The following is a 23798-nucleotide window of genomic DNA, read 5'->3' as shown; positions in this document are numbered from 1 at the left end:
GTACTTTGAATAATTTTTTTTACCGAATTGGTTTGCTCCCTTATCACGTTCTCTTAACCCAGTTTGACTAGATGATTTGTTTGTTGGGGGAAAATTGATTAATGTCTTATTAGTGACTACCGATATTCATCCTAAAATGCTTGTGTGCTGACCCATCTCTCTCTCTTTGACACTCATTTGTGCCGTACATGACCGGTGCCTGTGAGGACATTGGCATGGGCTTGTGAGCATGTCAATACCAACTTTGTGCATATGGAAAAGGTGTTAATCTATCAATGTGCAACACGTGTGTAGAAGAGTATGCATGATAATGTGTGTGCGTGTCTGTTACCACGAGAAGTTATGGGGGTTGAGGTTCCGCTGATCACTCATTGTTCCTTTCTGGCCTTCGGCCAGGCTGTCTAGACAAATCCCTCTCTCCATGAACAATACGACCCCTCACCCACAAAGGGACAGGGTCAAAGGTAAGGCAAAGAGGCACCGGCTGCTAGGAGGACATGTGGAGAGACCGGAGCTGTGCAATCTGCCTGTCGTAACCTCAACCCTGGAGCCCTTCTGCTCATCCTTAGGGCACCACCACAGCTGTATGCTAATTTCCACGGCTAGTCCTCTTGTCATTGGTGAGCAGAAGAAGAATTGCTAATATTTTACTAGCCTACAAAATAAATTAAATTGTTCTGTGCTGGTATTTTATGCAGCTCTGAAGGAGGTGTTTGCATATTTGACTAGCCTTTAGTTTGTGCAGTTGAAATCACAAATGTGATTGTAGTGTACACACCTGACCACCAGAGGGCCCTCTCCCAGCAGAAATCACAAAGGAATGTGCATGGAAGTGAGTACCATTGGTAAGGACCAATAAGTAAGTCCTTGAAATGAATGGTAAAATACTAGGTTATTCCATGTTGTTTACTGTTGGTAAAATACTAGGTTATTCAATATTCAAAGGACTACTGAGATGTCACTTTGCATTACATCGTAGCCTACACACAGTATTCTACGAATATGTCATGGCTTGACTCAGAAAATTATTTTTTATATATACATGATAGCTATGTGATGGGGATTTTATTCCAATTAGAATTTGGAGATCAGTGTAGTGCTATTTGTGTGTCTGAATATTCAGATTTTGTACCAAGAATACACAATCAACCAAACCTCTCATTGGGGAACAATGCATAGGAAGGGTTATCCCTTTTTTTGCCGATTTGATCCATATGACCTGTTTGACTACTGGTGTCACACAAACTGACCCTTCATTTAGATAGCGGGGATGTGAAAATGTTGTTCAGTCAATATGATATGAATTTTACTTGTAAATGGGATCCAATGGCTGGAGCATGACCTCCATAAAGGCCAAGAGAGAATGTACAGCTGGGGGTGCAGTAGCAGAGCTTAGGGTCCTTTGTGTAAGGCCAGAGGGGATTATATAGGGATCGTGGTAGGCTAGGCGGCCTAAGGGTTACCACTGAGTAGAGAGTGACATATGGGGCTGAGTTTAATGACCCCTCCACCTCCCTTCTCCATCTGTTCCCATGTCAGACCTGAGGGGTATACTACAAAGCAGGATCATGCCTAAGTATTCTGATATAGGATGGAAATGGGCATGGTATGATTGCCTACCTGGTTAAATAAAGGTGAAATAAGATGTATTAAAAAAAATACATATCTAAATGTAGCTTTTTTTTGTGTACCATAAAATCTGTTGTTATTTCTGGTTGCTTAATCAAAGTTAGCTTGCTAACTTTTGTTTTACTAGGCAAGTCAGTTAAGAACAAATTCTTATTTTCAATGACGGCCTAAATGACGGTTAAACTGCCTGTTCAGGGGTAGAACGACAGCTGTGTCAGCTCGACCTTGTCAGCTCGGGGGTTTGAACTTGAAACCTTCCGGTTATTAGTCCAACGCTCTAACCACTAGGCCCCACTGATCCTCACTGATCCTGCATTGTAGTATGCACCTCTGCTCAGCTCCTGTCTTAATTGTGGTGTTGCAGACTTGAGTCTTGCCAGGATGCCATGGCATGACAATTTATCATTCTGTCATGGCCTTGCTTACAATATATCTACAACAAACAAGTCCTGGGGTATAGGAACATTGCAAAATCGATACATTTTTCACAGTAAGTTGTATTGGTATGAAATAAATGCAATGATATTCAACACTGGATCTGAGCTTGATAGACTAGACTGGGCGTCGATAAAACGTTCCGTTTATTTGCGAAAGACTGGTCGCTAATCTGATTGGCTGTCCCGGGTGCCACATGAAAAGGCTTCCGAACAGAGGTGTTCATTGATTGGTTCATTCGGTCTTTGTCTGAGATGCAGCTGAGAAGGCTGTCCCGTTTGAATGTGCAGGGATTGGAAGGGACCATTTCCATGGACCATCTGTCTCACAGGCTAGTGATACAACAAAGGGAGCCAGGATGGTGTTGGTACATGTCGGATATTTGGTTCTTCCCGTATTTGGCTCTGTAAGAAATAGAGGTAAAGTTATTTCTTTATTCTATCCATGTTTGTCTCTTCTCGTTCCTATATATGTAAATATTAAAGCTAACTAGCTGTCATCTGCAATGGCCAAGCTAATAATGCTAGCTGTCCAGAAAGCTAGCTGCTGAGCTAACCAGACGGCCAGTCAGCTGCGCTCGAGCGAATAAAATCCGGGTTTGCAGTGAAGGTTGTAATCGAACCATGTCAAACGACATATGCAAAATAGTTAGCTATGTAGCTAATACAGCTATAACGAATTAGTAACGTTAATGTTTTGTCATCCGTTCTACCTTGCACGTATTATTGTCAAACGTTATCTTCTCAAGGCAACTAAACAAAATGGTAACTAGCTGAACAAGACAGCTAGCTAGTTTATCTGGACAGGCTAATATTTTGGTTATAGACGCGCGCGTTGTTCCGTAGAATATCGTCATTTTGGATGTAACGTTAGCTAACTAGCTAGTGGCTTCGTTTGTCCCACTAACGGTTAATTATATTTTTCACCCTCTACTAATACAGTAACAACTGTGTGTTTTTAATCTGACCAAACAGCTGGTTAGCGAACATGACATCAGTGACATCAATTGTTTATCCATTTTGGTGTTGGCGAGGCTCGAGTCTTGACAACATGGTGTGTGGGGTGGGTTAGTTGTTGCCTTCAGCGAATCTGTTCTGTAGCTAGATGTGTTATTGGTTGAGGCTGTACTTTTTTTAAAATATCGGCTAAATCCATGTATATTTATATACATTTGTATTTTTGCGATGAACGCCCTAAAATTACTAATTGAACGTGGCAATAGGAGCTGGTCAGGTGGGTTAAAATGTGATGCAGCCTACGACGCGTTTTCTTATTAGGAACATATAGTACGGTCAAGAACACTATCCCGTAGGTTTGGAAAATTGTTTTTCTTGTCTCAAACCCGAAACCAAACCCCATCTCTATTTTGAGACTATCTAGCAATATTTTCAAGGGAAAACATGAGCACAACTGACCGCCTTTTGTTTTGCTCGATTGCAAACACCATACTACCCAAATTGACCGAAATAACATCCTCCATATATGCAGCAAAAGGCTATATGTGCTGATTATATAATTATACTAATATGAACGTGCATTTTAAAATACATGCAGTAGCACCAATGATTTCATTGTGCTTTTATTTGTGTTCTTTTTTCCTGTTCCATAGTATCGAGGCTGGCGCTACATTCCGCATTTCTCAGACCTTTGTCCCCTTCATTGTGTAGCTAACGATCATCTGCTGCTGTCTGCCGTAGCCTCTGCCTGTTCTCTGCATCTAGCTGTATTGTGAACCCCTTCCTCATTTCCTCTTTCCATCTGAAGACGACATTGGCATTAAAACCCGAGTTCTCCCACTCATACCGTATCCTTCTGTGTAACAGACTAAAGAATAACACCTTCTCTAGAAAACAGTTTGTCTTTACTTAAACTGTCATGTTGCTCTTTAGTACATAATCCATTGTAGCATTAGGCCTATTACTATAAAATGTCGTTGTGATTTTCCCATTCAGTGTGGATAGACTACATTCTGCTGTAAATTTCTGTAAAGTGGATACATTTTGACCCCTTGGCCCCCGATTCGATTATAGCCAGGCTTGATAGAACTTGTGGATTGCTGTCTCCAGTCATCCCCCTTCAATCAAAGGTGCATTGTACCACTTCCATATCTGATGGCCTGTTTGAAACATAAATCGCATTCATTCCCCCTCCCAAATGCTATCATCCTAATCACATTTAAACCAATTGGACAGTAACTGGCTGCAATATATCTGCATTCTAATTTGCGTGTCTTTATTTCTCAAACGATCTGAAATTGCCACCTTTGATGGTCCATTGCACCTGTTCTAGTGGCTAAACGGCCAGTCGTAATCCTAACCATGTGTACGAGCCATTGTTTCATCTAATTTAATTAACCCATTTAGTTTGTCACTGCGAATCTACGAGTCTTAACTCAACTCGCCGTTTAAAATTCGTTTTGTGATCCACTATCATGCCAAACTCCCCAGTATCTTACACACCTCCACATAATGCTATCCATTTTACAGGGATGTGTATATCACGCACTGCTGTAGAACTCCTTTTAGAATCAAAGTGTCTTTATTCTTTGGTTGTGCTTTCTCTCTACCTTATGTTCTTGTATTAGAACCTAATGCATGATCATTTTTAAAATTCTGTTTATGTTTTCACATTGAACAGCAGATTACAATGTAATCTTTGTGTAGAGATGTCCCTGCTGTACTGAAATGTGCTGTAGCATACACATCTACTCATTGGATGCTGCTTCTGTTCTGTTAATCCTACAGAGCATGGTCAGGCCTTGCCTTTGGTCATTATTTGCATGTAGTTGCATTATTACTATTATCACACAGTGCCACACATACTAATATTTTCCAATAAAGACTTCTAGTATTTTTCCTAACCTTCAGTGTGCTTTTTGCTGATTTCCATGTGTGTTTCCACCCCACCGTGCTGTCACTGAGGCAGTCCCCCCTCTACCTCTCAGTGCTCTCATCTCTCTTTGCAGAGGCACTTTAAGGTGCTTCTCTCTCTCCCGAGTCCCAATCATAGGATTAGGGACAGCCAAATCTCTTGTCCTGCTGGGAAAATTAATTTTGACTGAGACATGGGACGCAGTGATTAATGTAGGAACCATACAGTCAACCCCCCCCCCCCCCCCCCCCCCAAATCAATACACATTCCATCTGTATTTAAGTCTCTTGTCAACATTGCTTCTATACTATAGTAGTATTGACCAAAACTTTGTCATCCTTTTCATCCTTTCCGCCTGTCTCGGTTTTAGTAAAGTTAACATTGTCGCTGTCGGGTTACGAAAGTATTATTCACAGTGTCACATGCTACTGACGAATTTACGGCTTTACATTTTTTGTGAAATATTAGTCTTGAATTGGCGTCTTTCAGATACTGACCAGGATGGGAGATTTGGGGTTTTGTTGTGAGGCTGACTGCGCACCTTGAAGTCCCTCAACATAACACACAACATTAAACACTGATATAAATGCTATGTCGGTTCTGTTTACTATGTTGTTCTTGAAGTGTCTTGACAGAAGTGGCACCAGCCATTCAATAGCTATACAGATTGGGTAAACACAGGGCATTTGAATGTTACATATAGTCTAGCCTATAAGTTTGTTTTATATCTCAAAACTAGCAAGTAAAAGGTTTATATTGACAGCAATACTTCGCCACTTCCTTTACCTTGACATATACAGTGGGGCAAAAAAAGTATTTAGTCAGCCACCAATTGTGCAAGTTCTCCCCCTTAAAAAGATGAGGCCTGTAATTTTCATCATAGGTACACTTCAACTATGACAGACAAAATGAGAAGAAAAAAACATCCAGAAAATCACGTTGTAGGATTTTTAATGAATTTATTTGCAAATTATGGTGGAAAAATAAGTATTTGGTCAATAACAAAAGTTCTCAATACTTTGTTATATTGTCATTGCTAACAAAGGGTGAGGTCAAATGTTTTCTGTAAGTCTTCAAGGTTTTCACACACTGATGCTGGTATTTTGGCCCATTCCTCCATGCAGATCTCCTCTAGAGCAGTGATGTTTTGGTGCTGTTGCTGGGCAACATGGACTTTCAACTCCCTCCAAAAAATGTTCTATGGGGTTGAGACTGGCTAGGCCACTCCAGGACCATGTACTGGCTTAAGCAGGGGGACACGTCTGGCACTGCAAGATTTGAGTCCCTGTCGGCGTAGTGTGTTACTGATGGTAGGCTTTGTTACTTTGGTCCCAGTTCTCTGCAGGTCATTCATTAGGTCCCCCCGTGTGGTTCTGGGATTTTTGCTCACCGTTCTTGTGATCATTTTGACCCCACGGGGTGAGATCTTGCGTGGAGCCCCAGATCGAGGGAGATTATCAGTGGTCTTGTCTGTCTTCCATGTCTTCCATTTCCTAATAATTGCTCCCACAGTTGATTTCTTCAAACCAAGCTGCTTACCTATTGCAGATTCAGTCTTCCCAGCCTGGTGCAGGTCTACAATTTTGTTTCTGGTGTCCTTTGACAGCTCGTTGGTCTTGGCCATAGTGGAGTTTGGAGTGTGACTGTTCGAGGTTGTGGACAGGTGTATTTTATGCTGATAACAAGTTCAAACAGGTGCCATTAATGCAGATAACGAGTGGAGGACAGAGGAGCCTCCTTAAAGAAGAAGTTACAGGTCTGTGAGAGCCAGAAATCTTGCTTGTTTGTAGGTGACCAAATACCTATTTTTCCACCATCATTTGCAAATAAATTCATAAAAAATCCTACAATGTGATTTTCTGGATTTTTTTTCTTCTCATTTTGTCTGTCATAGTTGAAGTGTACCTATGATGAAAATTACAGGCCTCATCTTTTTACGTGGGAGAACTTGCACAATTGGTGGCTGACTAAATACTTTTTTGCCCCACTGTATGCACTTAGATGCATATTCTCCTTTGGTTCATTATGGAATGGCACCTAGCTGTTTAGATGACCTAGATCAATCAGCAGCAAACAGAACTCAATTAGCAAAACAACTTTCTCTGCTTGTATTTTGAATCAAACTGTATTCCAAGTGGATTTGAACATATCAATACAATTTACAGTAAAATAGACAGTAAAATACATTGCATAAACCCTACTAAGGTAGATTAAGTCTGTGACCAGCATTACACCTTAGTGAGTGTCGTTGGTACCTCTGCTATGTCTTCGGCAGACTTCTTTGTGGGTGTATCACTTTAACACACTGCTGTAATTAGCCTAAATAAGTGTGATTTAGAATATGGCAAAACATTTGTACGGGGAGAAAGTTTGTGGGCTAGGCCTATTTGTTTATTGATAATAGAAAAGTATGCTAGATTGTGTTCAATTTGGTCTTCACATGACCAATTCAATAAGACTCCATTTATTGTACAGAGCATGCATACTCAAGACTGCCTTCATTACATTTACATTTTAGTCACTTAGATGATGATCTTATCCAGAGCAGCTTACAATTAGTGCATTCATCTTAAGATAGTTGTGATGTGTAGTCCCAACTAGCTATCTCATGTTCTTGTGAGGAGAGACTTTCTATGACAGTTGCTTGTACTAAGAGGTCCGGCTACGGTTCATAGCCTTCCTACCTAGAGCACGCAGATACAGGCTATTGTCAGCGCCTTATTCTTCAAATACTTACAAGGTCATATTAGGCAGTCAATGGCATACATTATTCAACACTGCTGTAGTGTTCCATGCAAGCAGCTGCTTTATATTTTGTTTTACATTTGCGTTCTAGTCATGAGATGAAATGGTACACATACCATTAATACGAGTGCCTTATTTTACTATATTAAGCACGGGACACCTATCCATAATGACTTATGCATATAAATAACCCAAAAGACTCATAAGGTTTTTTCTTAGCTACCCCCTCAAACCAATTTCATACTGCCGGATAGGTCGACCATACTAAATCCTTCAGGATTGGTTGATAGCTACTGCACTGCTTAGCCTAAACATTACCTCGTCCCCTCCCCTATTCGTGCATTGTAAAGTAATGGGATGCTCATGCTACCGATGGAATGGGGTGTGTAGATGAGGATTATGTTGGGGAGAATAGTAGCAGTGATTATAAAACTGCAGAGACAGCCGGGTCAGACTGCTGCAGTCATGGGTGGGCAGGGCTACATGCCTGTCAGTCAAACGGGGGAGACATGCCGCACTGTGGGGAGGGGCTGGCTGTATGTGTGCACATGCTTCTCTGGAGGGGCTGAAAGCTCAGATATGCACCAGTCAGGAGATTTTACAGCCTGAGCTCAGCGCTGAGAGAGACTATGCTGCAGATGCTGTGAGAGGTGCAATGTGTGCCGAATAAGGCCTATTTGATATGCTATTTTATAGTCCTTCTATGGTCCATTTATGATTATAATCATCATAGCACTGATAGTTTCCACCTTGTTATTATTTTTATTTTATTTAACTAGGTAAGTCAGTTAAGAACAATTTTTTTATTTACAATGATGGCCTTCCGAGGAACAGTGGGTTAACTGCCTATATGAATGGGGAAACATATATGATTGATTCTTCTTTGTTAGTAGGGTCTGTTTAACCCATTTGTTATTGGGGTCCCTGTATCTTTGCACAACAGTGACGTAAAACATTGCGACAGAACGGAGTGAAACGGCATCCTGTGGTCCACCAAAACCAGAAGACAATTTTTTATGTTTTTCTGCTCTACTTCCTCAGCCAGCAAACACAATTTCTCCTCTTATGGATCTGAGGTCCACTAGGGTTCTTATGTCTCAAGGCAATATCTACTGTAGCAAAAGAATAACCAAGCAGAATCTGTCTCCACGGGTTTGTGACTTGAACAGTCGCACTGCTTTGAATTACGTAGGCTATGATGTACAAAGGGGAAAAAAGGAATGATGACCAAATTTAGAGTTGTTCTGAAGTACCCTCCGGATTGTAATTGAATAACCACTATATCAAAGAAATGTATTTAAGTAAGTGTAATTCCTTACAAAAATATCTAATCATCAGCTAAAAATGAACCCATAGAGCGTTTAGAACCTCTACTTATTGTAATCATTACGTAGACATGTAATGCAGGTAGCCTAGTGGTTAGTGGTAGGCCAGTAACCAAAGGTTGCTGGATCGAATCCCTGAGCTGACATAAAAATCTGTTGTTCTGCCCCTGAACAAGGCAGTCAACCCACTGTACCCCGGTAGCCGTCATTGTAAATAAGAATTTGTTCTTAACTGACTTGCCTAGTTAAAGGTTACATAATATTTTTTTAAATATATTTTTTTAAACATTACAAAGGCAGTGTTACTGGAAATTCCCTTCCAAACAGTAAAGATGATGATTACGCTCTTGTCTCTGCATCAAATTAGAACAACATTGCATAGCTGTTTTACAAGCCACTTATTATTATGGATTTTAGTAGTAGCATTTTATCACAGTGATACAGTAAAAAAAACACAGTTTACTTTAACTAGGATGGCACTAAAGATGTCTATACATGGAGCCTGGCCATTCATAGTCACAGTCTGTGGGGTTGTGCTTTTCACATGAGGCCTGCCTGCATGTCTTAAAGATGAGAGCCATCCCAGCCCCCCCAGACCTTGGTGTCTGTCCCCCTGCGCAGACAGCTGGTAGACTATAACTGGAGACTATAACTGGAGTTAAAGGAGCAGCTGCAGTGCCTCCCCCTCCCCACACTTCCCTCCTCTGGGCGTAATGGATATTGATTGTTTGGCTGCGACCCAGCACCATGCTGATTCAGCAGGTTGGCCAGAGCTTCACTCACTACTCCTCCTTCCATAGACCGAGAGGCAGCCCTAACCTAGGGTTGGTACATGAGGAATATACAGTGCCTTTAGAAAGTTCATACACCTTGACTTATTCCATCTTTTGTTACAGCCTGAATTCTAAATTGATGAAATTGATTTTTCTTCCCACCCATCTACACACAATACACCATAATGACAAAGTGAAAACATGTTTTTGAAAAATGTTAGCACATTTATTGAAAAGGAAATACAGAAACATTTCATTTACAAAACTATTCACATCCCTGAGTCAATACTTTGTAGAAGCACCTTGGGTGGCGGTTACAGCTTTGAGTCGTCTTGGGTATGTCTATCAGCTTTACACATCTGGATTTGGGGATTTTCTCCCATTTCTTCCTAGCAGAATTTCGGAATCTCTGTAAAGTTAGATGGGGTGTGGTAGTGAACAGCAATCTTCAAGTCTTTCCACAGATTTTCAATAGGATTCAAGTCTGGGATTTTCCTGGGCCACTCAAGAACTTTCACGTTCTTGTTCTGAATCCATTACAGCGTTGCTTTGACTGTATGCTTGAATTCATTGTCCTGTTGGAATGTAAATCTTCGCCCCAGTCTGTTTGCCCTCTGATAACAGAACTCAGCAGATTTGGCTCCATTCATTGTTCCCTCTAACTTTACTAGTCTCCCAGTCCCTGCCACTGAAAAGCATCCCCATAGCATGATGCTGCCATCACCATGCTTCACAGTAGGGATGGTGTTAGAAGGGTGAAGAGCTGTGCTTGGTTTTCTCCAGACATAGTAGGGCTGGGCGACATGACCAAAATATCATATCACTGTATTGTATTATTTTTTTAAATAATATTGACTATTTGAAATGTTTATTTATTGACCTTTTGCTTTATGAGTGGTGCGTGACCCTAGGTTGGCAACACATACATTGTAAGTGATTTCAATAGGTTTTTCTCTATTCTGATTTTGTTTTATACTGTTCAATTAAACTTAAACCTAAAATAATCTTCAGCATTTTCATACATTTCTGAATTCCCTGCAATCATTTGAGATCATTTCTACACTGCCACGTAGGGCTGCACGATGTTGCAATTGTGATTTGACTTGCGATTTAGAGCACAACACTTGGGTGAACTTTTAGAATCCTAGAAATATAATGAATATTCTATAGTTAGAATTGAATAGTGTGTATTTTGAATACAGTGTTTGACATGCCAACTAATTAAAATGCCAGGGAGGAGTTATTGTCACAGGGTAGGAACCAAAGTGTTGTTTCCTAGGGGACCCTATAATCTTTGGCTACGTTTTGTTTTCTCTTAGCTACTTCATGTTGCTAACATTAATGCTTTGTATGTTCCTCTTTAATTTAGTAGATACTGTTGCACAAACGACATGCTTATTTAGGTCTACACCATCACTGAGAGAGAACTCAAGTAGTGAAGTAATCTGTAGAAATGGATTTACACACGGCATATGACATTTAAAAATATATATATACATTCAAAAAGTTGTAAGGTAAAGTAAAAATCCAAAACGGTCCATACATCAATACCGGTATATTGCAAAATACGGTATACCGCCCAGCCCTAAGACATGGTGCTTTGCATTCAGGCCAAAGAGTTTGATTTTTGTCTCAACAGACCACAGAATATTTTGCCTTGTGATCTGTCTTTCATGTGCCTTTTTGCAAACTTCAGGTGTGCTGTCATGTGCCTTTCTCAGGAGTGTCTTCCGTCTGGCCACATGACCAACTACAGCGCAAATGAAGGAAAGGAGACAAGGAGAGGAAACCACTTTAGATTATTGAACCGCACCCCACAGCCCTTAAACGGCTGGTGGTTTTAGCAGTTGATTCTATAATGCCAGGCTCCATAATGAGAGGCCTGTAGGACTAGTGCACGTAGGTCTAATGATAGTGCAACAGTTACATCGCTCAGCAGGAAGCCTAGCGGTTAGAGAGTTGGGCCAGTAAACGAAACGTCAATGTTTTGAATACCTGAGCCGACAAGGTGAAAAATCCGTCTGTGCCCTTGAGCAAGGCACTTAACCCTAATTTGCTCCAGGGGTGCTGTACTACTATAGATGACCCTGCAAAACAAAGCCTTTCACTGCACCTATTCAGTTTGTGACAATAAAATATATTATTTTAACATGGAGGCAGGTAGATTTTATATGATGTTCAACAGTGGCTCTGAATAAGTAGCATGCTAAAGAATATTTTAAAATATGTGCTGCCACAATTCACAGGAACTCTGCACGAGAATCTTACGTTAATTATATGCCGCCACCATTCACGGAAACTCGGCACGAGAATCTTACGTTTGTTATCTTATGCTCAGGTCCAATTTAAAACCAGGGTACCTATTCATAATTCATTATACAAACCCACTTAAACCAAAGACCGCATCAAACCTTGAAATCTAACCTAGCATATATTATCAGAAGCAGAGATTCAATCCACAAAACAAAACAGCAGTCATCGTGCCCAGTGTACCCCTTCGCTCCCAGCTGAACCTGTAGAACGACAGGAAATGAGCAGGACAGTTGGGCTCTCTCTGGAGCTTAGAGGTCGCTCTATGGTCTTTCATCTCTTTTGTGTTCCGTCTTCCTGGGTGAGGTCGCTTTCTGTTTTCTCGCTGTGTGTGTTTGATATGTATGACGGTGTGTGAGCTGTATTTTTATTTATTTTATTTAACCAGGTAGGCCAGAACAAGTTCTCATTTACAACTGCGACCTGGCCAAGATAAAGCAAAGCAGTGCGACAAAATCAAACAACACAGAGTTATACATGATTACGGTGTGTGAGTGATCTGTATGACGGTGTGTCGGTGATCTGTATGGCGGTTGGTGATTTGATCTGCATGACTGTTGAGTGTTCTCTGTTGTGTGTCTGTTTCTGACTGAGTTTCCGATTTTGATGTCTGTCTCTGTTCTGACTGTTTGATGTCTGTGTGTGTGTGTGTGTGTGTGTGTGTGTGTGGTTGTGGTTTCTGTCTGAATATGATCCGTCTGCCTGTCTCTTTGTCTGACTAATTGCTCTCTGTTATTCTATTTTGTTATTTTACCTTGTGTGATTGTGCTGCCTGTTAGAGCTGTCTGTGTAGTTGGTCTGTGTGACGTTTGATTGAGTGTGACAGATGACTCCCTCTACTATCTGACTGATTTGGTGTGATCACTCTGTCTACTCTCTCTGGTGTCTTGTCTGATTGGGTGAGTGTGTTCTCTTGGCTGATTGGTTGATCTCTGTGGATATGATTGGTGTCTCCGTATCGTCTGATGGCAGAGTGTCTTCTCTGTCTTCATTGGTTGCGGTCAACTTCTTCTGAATCCTGATTGGGTGTACTTATCTCCTGCAGGGGCACAATTCACCAGGCATCAGCACAGCCATGCTACCTCATGCCGACACTTCCACCTAGGGGCCCCTCAGGCGCCCATCTCAGCTGAGTTCCCCTTGGGTCACACCCCTCACCAGCCCCCGGCCCCCCACCACCCACCGCCCCTGCCGGCCCCCCCTCAGTTCCAGGACGTTACTGGGCCTCCGTTCCTACCTCAGGCCTTACACCAGCAATACCTCATCCAGCAGCAGCTTCTAGAGGCGCAGCACCGCAGGATCCTCCCACACTCCAGGTACTACCACACACACTTGCATGTTCTGTTGGACTCACATTTACATTTGTCTGTTTCTTTCACTTACCCCCTCTAAGGCACTGAGTTGGCCAGACACTAGAACACTACACCCCCTCCAATTTCCATATGCTAATGTATGGAAATGCCTCCTCTGTGCAGACGAACTCTGGAGCGTGCTCCTCTGAACCCTCACAGACTTCGCTCAGGGTACGACTACTCCCCTCCCCTCCATATCCCCCAGCCAATCAGCCAGCAGCCGCGCTACCTGGCCGAGGGCACAGACTGGTGAGTCAAAAAATAATAATTAAACGGGGAGCCTTGGAGACGAAAAGTCATTGTTTCATCCTTCCATCTGTCTGGCATTAGTGGTGTTGGTTTATGTCTCTCCCCCTGCCTGTAGGGGTGATCATTTTACTCTGTGTTGATGTTAATATAGGTTTTTGTCCTCTCTCCTCTGTGTCTGTTCGTAGGGACCTTAGTGTGGACGCTGGCCTCTCTCACCAACAGTACCAGCTCCAGCAGCTTCCACAGCACTATCAGCATTACCTGGCGGCATCCCCCAGAATGCACCACTTTCCCAGGAACACCTCGTCTGCACAAGTGGTACTTTCATGACTGTTGGCTGTTGTGGTTGGTCTCTGCTTTGTTCTTTTGTTGTTCTGCTTGTCTATGTTGCCTGTTTAGTTGCTGTGTTGTTCACACTCTGTGTGATGTCTGCCTTTGTCTGTTCGTCCATCAATGATTCGGTGTTTTCCAACAGAGTTCTGTTAACTGTTGATGACCGAAGTGTCTTCTTTTTTATGTTTGACAGGTTGTGCATGAGATTAGAAACTACCCGTACCCCCAGCTTCACCTGTTGGCTCTGCAGGGCCTCAACCCCTCACGTCACGCTTCCGCTGTACGAGAGAGCTATGAGGTAAATGTCCATTTCTATATCAATTTTACCAATATCTACAGCGTACTGAACAAAAATATAAACGCAACAAGCAACAATTTCAAAGATTTTACAGAGTTACAGTTCATATAAGGAAATCAATCAATTTAAATAATAATAATACATTTAGGCACTAATCTATGGATTTCACATGACTGGGCAGCCATGGGTGGGCCTGGCACGGCATAGGCTCACCCACTTGGGAGCCAAGCCCACTGCCCAGTCATGTGAGGCCAGTTGGGCCTACTGCCATATTCACTAAAACAACATTGGATGCAGCTTATGGTAGAGAAATGAATGTTCAATTATCTACCATCAGCTCTGGTGGACATTCCTGCAGTCAGCATGACAATTGCGTGCTCCCTCAACATGAGACGTCTGTGGCATTGTTGTGTGACACAACTGCACATTTTAGAGTGGCCTTTTATTGTCCCCAGCACAAGGGGCTCTTGTGTAATGTTCATGCTGTTTAATCAGATGTTTGATATGCCACACCTGTCAGGTGGTTGGATTATCTTAGCGAGGGAGAAATGCTCACTAACAGGTTTGTAAAGAAATTTGTGCACAAAATTGGAGAGATATGCTTTTTGTCCATATGGAACATTTCTGGGAACTTATTTCAGCTCATGAAACATGGGACCAACACTTTACATGTTGTGTTTATATTTTTGTTCAGTATATATTAATGCTATTGCTTGTGTTACACATGGATACTATACTTGTTTTTATGGTTAAGCTTTAATGGCATGATTTAATTCTGTTACCCTAGTCATACCAGTGCTGACCGGTTGCTTTTGCAGAGGTGAAGTGACGTTATCTGTCTAAAGCCTTGCTCTCCTGTGCCCTAGGAGCTGTTGCAGCTTGAAGACAGGTTGGGAAGTGTCAGTAGGGGAGCGGTTCAGACCACCATAGAGAGATTCACCTTCCCACACAAATACAAGAAGGTGAGGAGGCAGCTCTCTGAGTTAGAAATATACACACACAAGTGGAGCTACAGGCAACTGCCAAAATAACAGAAACACTTGAGTAAATGAGTGATACAAAGTATATTGAAAGCAGGTACTTCCACACAGGTGTGGTTCCCGAGTTAATTAAGCAATTAACATTCCATCATGCTTAGGGTCTTGTATAAAAATGCTGGGCAGGTCACTGAATGGTTTGATGAGCATGAAAACGAAGTAAACCATATGCCATGGCCATCTGTCACCCGATCTCAACCCAAATGAACACTAATGGGAGATTCTGGAGCGGCACCTGAGACAGTGTTTTCCACCACCATCAACAAAACATGATGGAATTGATGGAATTTTGATGGAAGTTCCAGACACTTATAGAATCTATACCAAGGTGCATTGAAGCTGTTGTGGTTCGTGTGACCCAACTTCCTATTAAGACACTTTGTTGGCGTTTCCTTTATTTTTACAGCTACCTGTATATTGTAAATGTAACCAGTGGGAATTGAATATATTAACCATTAGACCGAGAGGACATCTTCAAGGTCTGAGGACTTACAAGTCTCACAGTGCTACTGCTGCATGAGTGCATGATTCCAAATCACCTCCGGTACTGTATACAAACTCAAAGTTTTAAAAAGCAAAGTCACTTACTTCTGAAGCCTTAGTGGTCTCTTTAAAAACTCTTGACCCTGTCTGATTCTAATCTGGATATGTCATTTGATTGGTCCACAGAGGAAGCCTCTGGATATGAAGATTGGCGAGGAGGGCGAGGAGACTGATGTGGATGAGAAATGTACCATCTGCCTGTCGATGCTGGAGGAGGCAGAGGACGTCAGGTAATGAATGTCTGCAACACTTAACCTATTGGAGCCTATGGAATTCAAAGAACCCACTGAACAAGTGTGATGTGCATACTGTATATTTTCTCTTTCAGTGTGTGAGTTGACGACCAGACGATTGACCTTCTTCCTTTTCTCTCCCGTCTCACCTGTCCAGGCGTTTACCCTGCATGCACCTCTTCCACCAGGGCTGTGTGGATCAGTGGCTGGCGACCAGCAGGAAGTGTCCAATCTGCCGCGTGGACATCGAGACGCAGCTCCACCCAGACAGCTGATGTCACAGGGGTGGAGCCTGACGGTCTGGCTGCTGTCAATCACCCTGGCGTGGATCCTGCTCCCTTCCACCCGGCCCTGCCTCTCCCAACATGGGTGCTTTGCCAAATGTCTCCAGTCGTCACGTGACATCATAGCCCTCTCTGACTCACGCTTTACTGAGCCAATCCAGGATTACTTACTGCACGAGAGACCGGAGACTGACTCTCTCTCTCTCTCTCTCTCTCTCAATAAAAGCACATCCCCAGCAAAAAGACATGCAAACACTCACTCACACATACATTACATACTATATACACATGTGCACACAGGGTTTACTAGTTGCTTGCTGGTGGTTGGGTGTCGTTGCTGTTGTGTTGTAGTTAGGGGAGGCAGGTGTGTTTCCTGTGTCTTTGTAGCATGTTCTTAAAGCCATGACATTAATGTACAGAGTGAAAAGCACACAACCCCACTTGCCAGCCAGCCTGCCACATACACACACACACACACTGCTTATTCTGCCACAACAGGAAGCTAATCAACCACTTAAAAGCCCTGTCGCCATGTTTGCCTACAGATCATTTGTGGTAGTACAGTAGCAGCATCAGACACAGTGGTATTTTGACCCCTCACTTTGTTATAAGAGGGGGACTGAGTGTTCAGATCTCGCCCAGCTTCTACTTTTTGCAATACAGTAGTTGTACATTTGCTTGGGACTGATGCTGCCATCAGTGTTCGGACAAAATACAACTATTTCACTGCTGTCATGTCGGCCTGCCCCAATGCATGGGGTGGCGTGTGTTTTTGAGTAAATACAGAGGTTAGTGAGTGTTTTTAACCAAATGTGTTATGGTATTGCTTGACCTGCCGCAATGTGTGTGTTCTGCCCCAGTGTGTGGGTTTCAGTGTATGTTTAACCAATGCTTGCGCGTGAGTGACAAACTTAAAGTGCAGGTTCAAGTGTGTGTTAAGGGTAATATAGAAGTTAGCTTAACAGTGATTTGATTGGAGTGCTTGTAGAATACAAAGCCAAATAAGGAATACAATTATTATTATTTTTAAATGTAGTAGGACTTATCCCCCATCATGCACTGCAGTGACTGAGTGAGATGTGGGGCCTTCTGGTTAAGCAGAAGTGTTAGCTGCCCTGAAAACAGCGACTCTGTGCCATCCACTCCTGTCGCAGGTGTTAAGGCTGAGCAGTGTAGTGAAATGCATGTTTCAATGTTGGCTTGGGCTGTCGTGTTAGCGTTAAAAAAAAAACAATGGAGGGCAGAGGAGGGTGTTGTCTGTGCATGACTTAGTTAATCTGAGCTGTGATTATCAACTCAACACAAACAAACAAATGAAGAAAAAGGGAGAACGATGTCAGTGTTTGTCCCTGACCTGTAGCGTGTGTTCATACTGTCCCTTTTTGGTGGCAAACAAAATGGAATCCTATTGTTTACCTTATTGCCTAAAGAACAAGCACATGTGATAGATATAGCAACAACCTCTTTTTGTTATTGCATTTGCGTTGGTTTCCGTATATTTAGGTATAAACGCGCACTGTTTTGGACCGAGTGAGGAGCTTTGTGTGTTGAACTTGTTTTTATGTGTCAGATCTCCCCTCGTGGTTGCTATGCTGGTTGCTATGCTGTATTGCTAGAACAACAATGTAGAATGTTGTGTGATGGGGGCAGTATCCTCCCCACAGTGCATATGGACAGGACTGGGCTGGGGTCAAAATGAGGACCAAAATAATGGTCATAGAACACTTTTTGTTGTCAAAAAAACAACTCTTTAAATGTTGATATTGTGTGTGCTTTCCTTTTTGTTTTGTTGCTATGTTATGTCTAAGTCAATGTGCATGAACACTACATAGGTTTTTAAGGATTGGCACAGGTCCTATAAAATGCATTGAGGACTCGATGTGAAGTATTAGGACAGACCCTAAATGCCCTGTAGACTGAAGGATGAGTTGTGACGGATTGGGACTGACCCTAACTGTCCTGTGCACTGCCAGTGTTGATACTGACTCCTCCTTTAGTCTAGTTTTTTATGGGAAGTTTTGATAGTTTACACAGGGTGTTGTCAGTTGAGATGCCTTAAGTATTTAACAATCATTATTTATTACTAACTGTAGATATCGTGTGTACGTATTTAATTTTATATAGTTTTTTTCTGCAATTGAATCATTTATTTATTTAGATATAACACAATTGTTTTAAAAAAATTGAACGATTACCTCTTTTTTGCATTTTTGCATTGTTTTAATTCAATGGGAATGCTTCGCATGCAGTTGTATTTTTCCTGAAGAAACTAAACTAAAAAGACCTGCTGTTTGATCTCTCTCCCCGAGCCGGCTGTGTTATGTTTACTGTCCCGGGCTGAGCTGTCGAGCCTGCTCTTCTCATGTGGTGCTGTGGATAGTGGTGCTGTGGATATCTTGGTTACATTCCATTCAATGCAATTTTCTCTGATCCCTATGCTGTGATGTAGTGGACAAACTGCAATGGAGTGAAATGTTTTTAAGTTTGTAATTTGTCTTGTTTTGCACTCATAGTTTTAACATGGGAACCCTCTCACTGGCATAAAGCAGTTACGATCGTAGATGTATTGTTATTATTACTGTATACGTTGTCATTTCCAGTTCTCTGCCTCTCATCCCTCTCTCCTTTCTTTAAAAAAAAAAAAGCATGTTCCTTTTCTGTGTTGGGATATTTCTCCTTCCCTCTTTTCCAAATATCTTGTAGTTTTGAGCCCAACAAGTGCCTCGCTTCTAGTGTTGAGATATTTCCTTATGATTGTAGCTACTATTTTTGCCACACAAACTCCTACGCTCAGTTACTCGAAAGCCATCATGCCTGAACTAGGTACATATTTATCTGGAGGTCTTACTCCTGCATTACACGGGCACCATGAACTGTAGGCTATGTTCAAATGCTGTATAATATTGTTGTTCCTTTCTTATTCCCTCCTCTCTCACTTCTCTCATTGTCACCACTGACCAACCTGCAAGGTGAAGGAAATATGACGTTAGCCCCCATAAGTGGAGTGTGGGAACTTTAAGGTGGTGTGGTCAGCGTCGTATTGCTTTCACTAACCAAATAGATCTGTGGATACCTTTATGAGAATAAAGAAAGCAGCATTTTAGGAGTACTCGGAAATTGACATTTTTCTCCATCATTTTTAGTTTAACCTTGACCTAATCTAATAATACCTTTGAAATATTTTACTTTATCCATTATACAAATGAAGGAAATATTTGACAAATCTTTGTGAAAATGTTTCACTGTGTTCATCTGCGCTACACTAATTATTCTTATTATTCCCTCTTTTCCTTTCCTTTATTATTTTGTCTTACTGTCCATCCTTCCCTCCACTCAGAACCCATCCAATGTTTCCTATCACAATCCTCTATGTAAAACAAGAACAGACAGAGGATCTCTTAAAGCACAACCTTACTAAAAATGCATGTTTTTCTCAGGTTTGAATATATTCTTAATGGTATGTAAGTATATGGTGAAAATATTTGTAGATATACAAAGAATATTACAGAATTAATTTTGCTGCTGCTTGCATCTGAAAAACTGAAGGAAAGAGAAAATATCTCAACGTGCCAGTGATAGGGCTGCCGCCATCTTTGTATAAGGTCTGCTGTTTAGCCGTGACTGCGCAATGTTTTTCAATATAGGAGATTTTATCGGAGAATATAACTATTTATCATTAATATTAAAGCAATAGCTCATTAATGATGAGTGTGTTGATGAACTGGATGAGCATATTGTGTAAATGTTAGATTCACATTTGGTGGAATTTTGTACTTTATTTATTACTACTACTAATAATGATTTTAAAAGTTGCATCGCTAAACCCAAACTGTTCTGTTTTTTTTATTTACATTTTATTTCAAGGCTGGTATATTATCCTTTTTTGTATGTGCTCTTTTTGTAATAAATTGGATAAAATGGAAGGTGTATAAATCTGGTGTTTGTGGAATGAGTAGAAGTTACCTTGTGTCCCTAAAATTAAGGCCAGTTATGACTCTTTGAAGTTAGAGGAGAAGGATGAAAAAAAATGCTTTCATTGAGAATGAGACATGATCTCCATCCTGATGAGGTTGACAATCCTCTTTTGATTTGTTTTCTGAGTCTGTCTTCACAAGGTAATCGAAATCTCACCGGGAGATGAACACATCAGTCAAACCACAATCTTAAAAAGCAGTTTTGAAAAACAAAAAGTGTTTTGGAATAAGCAGTACAAAATAGTATACTCTCTTATAAAACCTAATTTACAACCAAGCAGCTGAGCAACATGCCATTCCTGATAATGGGTACTTTTAAAATGGTGGCACAATCATGTTACCTGGCCTTATGACCCTATTGTGTTTTAGCCATAAACGCCAGGCCACTTGCCTTCAGTAGTAATGCAATAAAGCCAAACTATAAGATATTCTAGAAATGTAGTAATAAATATATAAACATTTTCCTTTCCTGAGATCATGACCATATAGAGGCAATAACATTTTTAAAATGAAACCGTTGCCCACATCCAAACTCCATTCAAAGAGTTTGTATATCTTCATTACGGAGTTGCTTGGGTAGAGTCCAACACACGGCGAGGCCTCTATCATCTGCTGTGCAAAGGACATATGTTTTCATATAGTGGAGAAGTCTCAATATGAGGTCTTTAGTACTTTGGGTAGAGGACCCTGAAGATCTGTCCGTCCGCCTTCTTGGTGTTCAGCCACTTTCCACACAGGAAGATGGTGGTGACACCGTTGGCTGTGTTGGTGACCTCCACGCGGTCCAGCAGCCAGCCGGGGCTGAGGCGGGTATTGTCATGCTCCACACACACTCTCAGCAGCTCACCCATGTCCAACATCTCTAGCAGGAAGCGGTCCGTTTGGCCTCGCTCAAACAGGTTGCGGAACTTCTGACGTAGCGACCGGCGGCCCGAGTCGCCGTTGGAACCGTAGATGGTGATGAAGACATTGGCATCGGTGCCTGCCCCCTTCTCGTCGCCCGTGATGAGGATGATCTCGTACTTGACAGGCACCAGGCTGCGGGCTTTGCTGGCGAAGCTCTCGATGGCCTTGGTGCACTCGATGGTCACAAACTCGTCCCTCTTCGGGGAGAGGGGGATCAGGGCATTGCAGATGAATATGAACCTGGGATAGAGAAGGAGAATGATTGTCTCTTCCACAAGACACAAAACTCCTGGGTTTCCACACAGTATATTGTGAGCTGCAGGGCTTTGCACCCTACCGAATAAGCCCCAGGTGGTTTATATACCTGGGGTCAGGCTAGGGGTCACTCACCTGTTGCCCAGCACTTTCTCTATGACAACGACCTCCTTCACGTGCCAGAACGCCTCACCTTTCACCTTCTTCCCATCCTTGGGGGTGTGGCCCAGGCAGATGCCAGCGATGTCCCCTAGCTGTTTGGAGGAGAACTCAAACTTGTCCTTGTTTCCCCTGAATGAAAATAACAAAGCCACATAACCTTAAACCATTAAAGAATATGACAAGGGAATAATATTACAACTGACTAGAATTGAATCATTTAGCAAAAATGTTATTCTAGAAAAATAGATTGTCGGGTTAGATTTCATGAGCACTTATTTACATGCCTGGAAACGTCTAATGAGTTTATTACTAGTGATTGAATTCCTTGAGAGTAGAGTATACTGTTGAGTCTGTAAAAGCGTTCCTTGTGCCAAGGGAGATCATTCCAATGAGCCTGGCTGTCGTAATAAAAAAGGGAGAAAACCCCAATAATTTCTGCTCATTCTTTACACAAACAAAACTGCCGTTTTTAAACTAATCTGAAGAGCAGCGTACCGCAAGAACCTCTTTTTCTTTGATGAGTTCTCCATCATAAATTCTTTCGAACGCCCCTTCTTCCCCTCCAGTGCGATCCAGACGTTCTCTTTGGTCTCTGCGTCGTCTGTGTCCGCCGTGGTGGTAATAATTTCATATTCTTTCAATCAAAAGTAGACAGTGCGTTAGCTTGGCCCAGGGAAGACTGTGTTCTCTTCATATGAACAGTCCATTAGGCAAACATTGACATTAGTATGGTCAGTGTCCAGTCCTGGCGTAACCCCACTGTTGAAAATGTTTGTTCTTGCCCATTACAAGCAGACCTGATTCAGCTAATAAAGAGCTTAGCAGGCTAGTACAAACATTTGCAACCTTGGGGTTACGTGATGACTGCATTTGAGAAACATTGCAATAGAATAGGATTCAAAGTAGACTACATAATACAGTAAGTACACTGTAGTGATTTCATTATGATCTGATTGGAGTAATGTAAAGCTAGGAGATTTTCCTGACTGGATGACCAGACCAGGAGAAACACTGGACCCTACTAAAGAGAGATAAGGCTTGTGTGCGGCTGATCTTACTGGTCTTCTCGTTGAGGTCTAAAATGTCGTTGTTGGCGCAGGACAACTCCCTCATGATCTGACCATCGTCCTCGTTCTGAGCCAACCAGCGGTCGCAGGGGAAGCGAAATGTCCTGTCCAAGGCCTCATCCTTCACATCAATGTATTCTATGTGCCATCCTGGAGCAGGCCCTGATCATGACATAACAATAAGAGAATGAAACAAGTGACGGGAAAGACAGGCGTGAAACATATATTGTTGTGTTTTGAGTCAAAGTATTGCTGAGAAACCTGAAGAATTGATCTAGTAGTTCACCATCAGTTGGTGCATACACACAGTGCAAGGTTAGTTACAGTCAATAGGCGTGCAGGTTTCATATTTTGACTGGTTCACTGTGATCGTAATTGTCATGTCATCATATTCCTGATGACTGATTGGCTCACCTGAGTTGTCGTGCCACACCCGCACCTTAGAGAGCTCCCCGAGGCTGAGCACGTCAGGGAAACGGAACACATCTGTCTGCTTGCGCTCAAACTTGTTGGATTTCTGGCACTCTTTCAGCGCCAGGGTCCCAGTGTCACCGCACTCTCCAAACACAATGATCCACACGTTAGCGTCAGTGCCTGCCCCTGTGCAGAGAGGGAGGAGAGTCACCAACTTCTATGAAAAACTGCAGTGCTATTGGCTGATTGGGATTCGAACCCAGATCTCATGCGCACCACAAGACTGTGTTAGCTCTCTGAGCTAAAGGCCATGCAAACATGGTTCACTGAACCACCTTAGCAGGTATAGCCTACAGCCTTAAAAATTAACCACTAATTGCCTGCCTTTTCATTGCTCAACTCGCCACCAGTCGACACTACAGCCTTCATAAAAATCCATTCACCAATAACCGTACAGTCACCAGACTGCCTTTTCAGACATTCCTGACATTCCTGAAAAATAATCAAATCACCAATACAATTTACTTTCATAGACTGATTTTACAAACAGGTCCCTGCAAACATTCCCCATCAGTTACTAACCTTCTGCCTTTTCAAACATTA

General features: G+C 42.1%; 2 protein-coding genes across 5 annotated transcripts in view; one reads left to right on the top strand and one right to left on the bottom strand.

The window, feature by feature from the left end:
• The first annotated feature begins 2291 nt into the window (after window positions 1–2291).
• ark2ca (arkadia (RNF111) C-terminal like ring finger ubiquitin ligase 2Ca) lies at window positions 2292–20340 on the top strand. 4 transcript variants are annotated; one of them, XR_005051668.2, is made up of 9 exons: window positions 2312–2483; window positions 13134–13404; window positions 13564–13689; window positions 13875–14007; window positions 14216–14320; window positions 15190–15282; window positions 15764–15901; window positions 16027–16130; window positions 16291–20340. XR_005051668.2 is itself a non-coding variant. In XM_021601968.3 (8 exons), exons 1-8 carry the CDS (start codon window positions 2423–2425, stop codon window positions 16406–16408), a joined length of 1014 nt encoding a protein of 337 aa, XP_021457643.2. In that variant the 5' UTR covers window positions 2292–2422; the 3' UTR covers window positions 16409–20340. The 4 variants fall into 4 exon arrangements, 2 of the variants coding, with proteins under 2 accessions (XP_021457643.2, XP_021457644.2); XR_002473435.3 differs by having other exon boundaries at window positions 15187–15282; window positions 16291–16660; XM_021601968.3 differs by lacking the exon at window positions 15764–15901 and having other exon boundaries at window positions 2292–2483; window positions 15187–15282.
• Window positions 20341–20576: 236 nt separating this feature from the next.
• The window catches only part of loxhd1a (lipoxygenase homology PLAT domains 1a), a 52196-nt gene continuing 48974 nt past the window's right edge, over window positions 20577–23798 (bottom strand). Inside the window, exons 37-41 of the mRNA XM_090234025.1 lie at window positions 23196–23381; window positions 22773–22943; window positions 22210–22348; window positions 21688–21843; window positions 20577–21537 (exon numbers count right to left, since the gene is read on the bottom strand). Of these exons, the coding sequence (XP_090090151.1) occupies window positions 21057–21537; window positions 21688–21843; window positions 22210–22348; window positions 22773–22943; window positions 23196–23381 (1133 nt within the window). The 3' untranslated portion in view covers window positions 20577–21056. The remainder of the gene's footprint in view (window positions 21538–21687; window positions 21844–22209; window positions 22349–22772; window positions 22944–23195; window positions 23382–23798) is intronic.

The sequence above is a fragment of the Oncorhynchus mykiss genome, chromosome 5 (genome assembly GCF_057628025.1).
Source record: "Oncorhynchus mykiss isolate SJ-2025 chromosome 5, ASM5762802v1, whole genome shotgun sequence".
NCBI classification, from domain to species: domain Eukaryota; kingdom Metazoa; phylum Chordata; class Actinopteri; order Salmoniformes; family Salmonidae; genus Oncorhynchus; species Oncorhynchus mykiss.
This window is presented reverse-complemented; position numbering and strand designations above follow the sequence as displayed.

Coding starts and splice junctions, on each gene's coding strand:
- ark2ca (XM_021601968.3), top strand. CDS start 2,423: ATGGTGTTGGTACATGTCGGATATTTGGTTCTTCCCGTATTTGGCTCT. Junction 14,008..14,215: donor ACACCTCGTCTGCACAAGTG/GTACTTTCATGA, acceptor TATGTTTGACAG/GTTGTGCATGAGATTAGAAA. Junction 15,283..16,026: donor TCCCACACAAATACAAGAAG/GTGAGGAGGCAG, acceptor ATTGGTCCACAG/AGGAAGCCTCTGGATATGAA.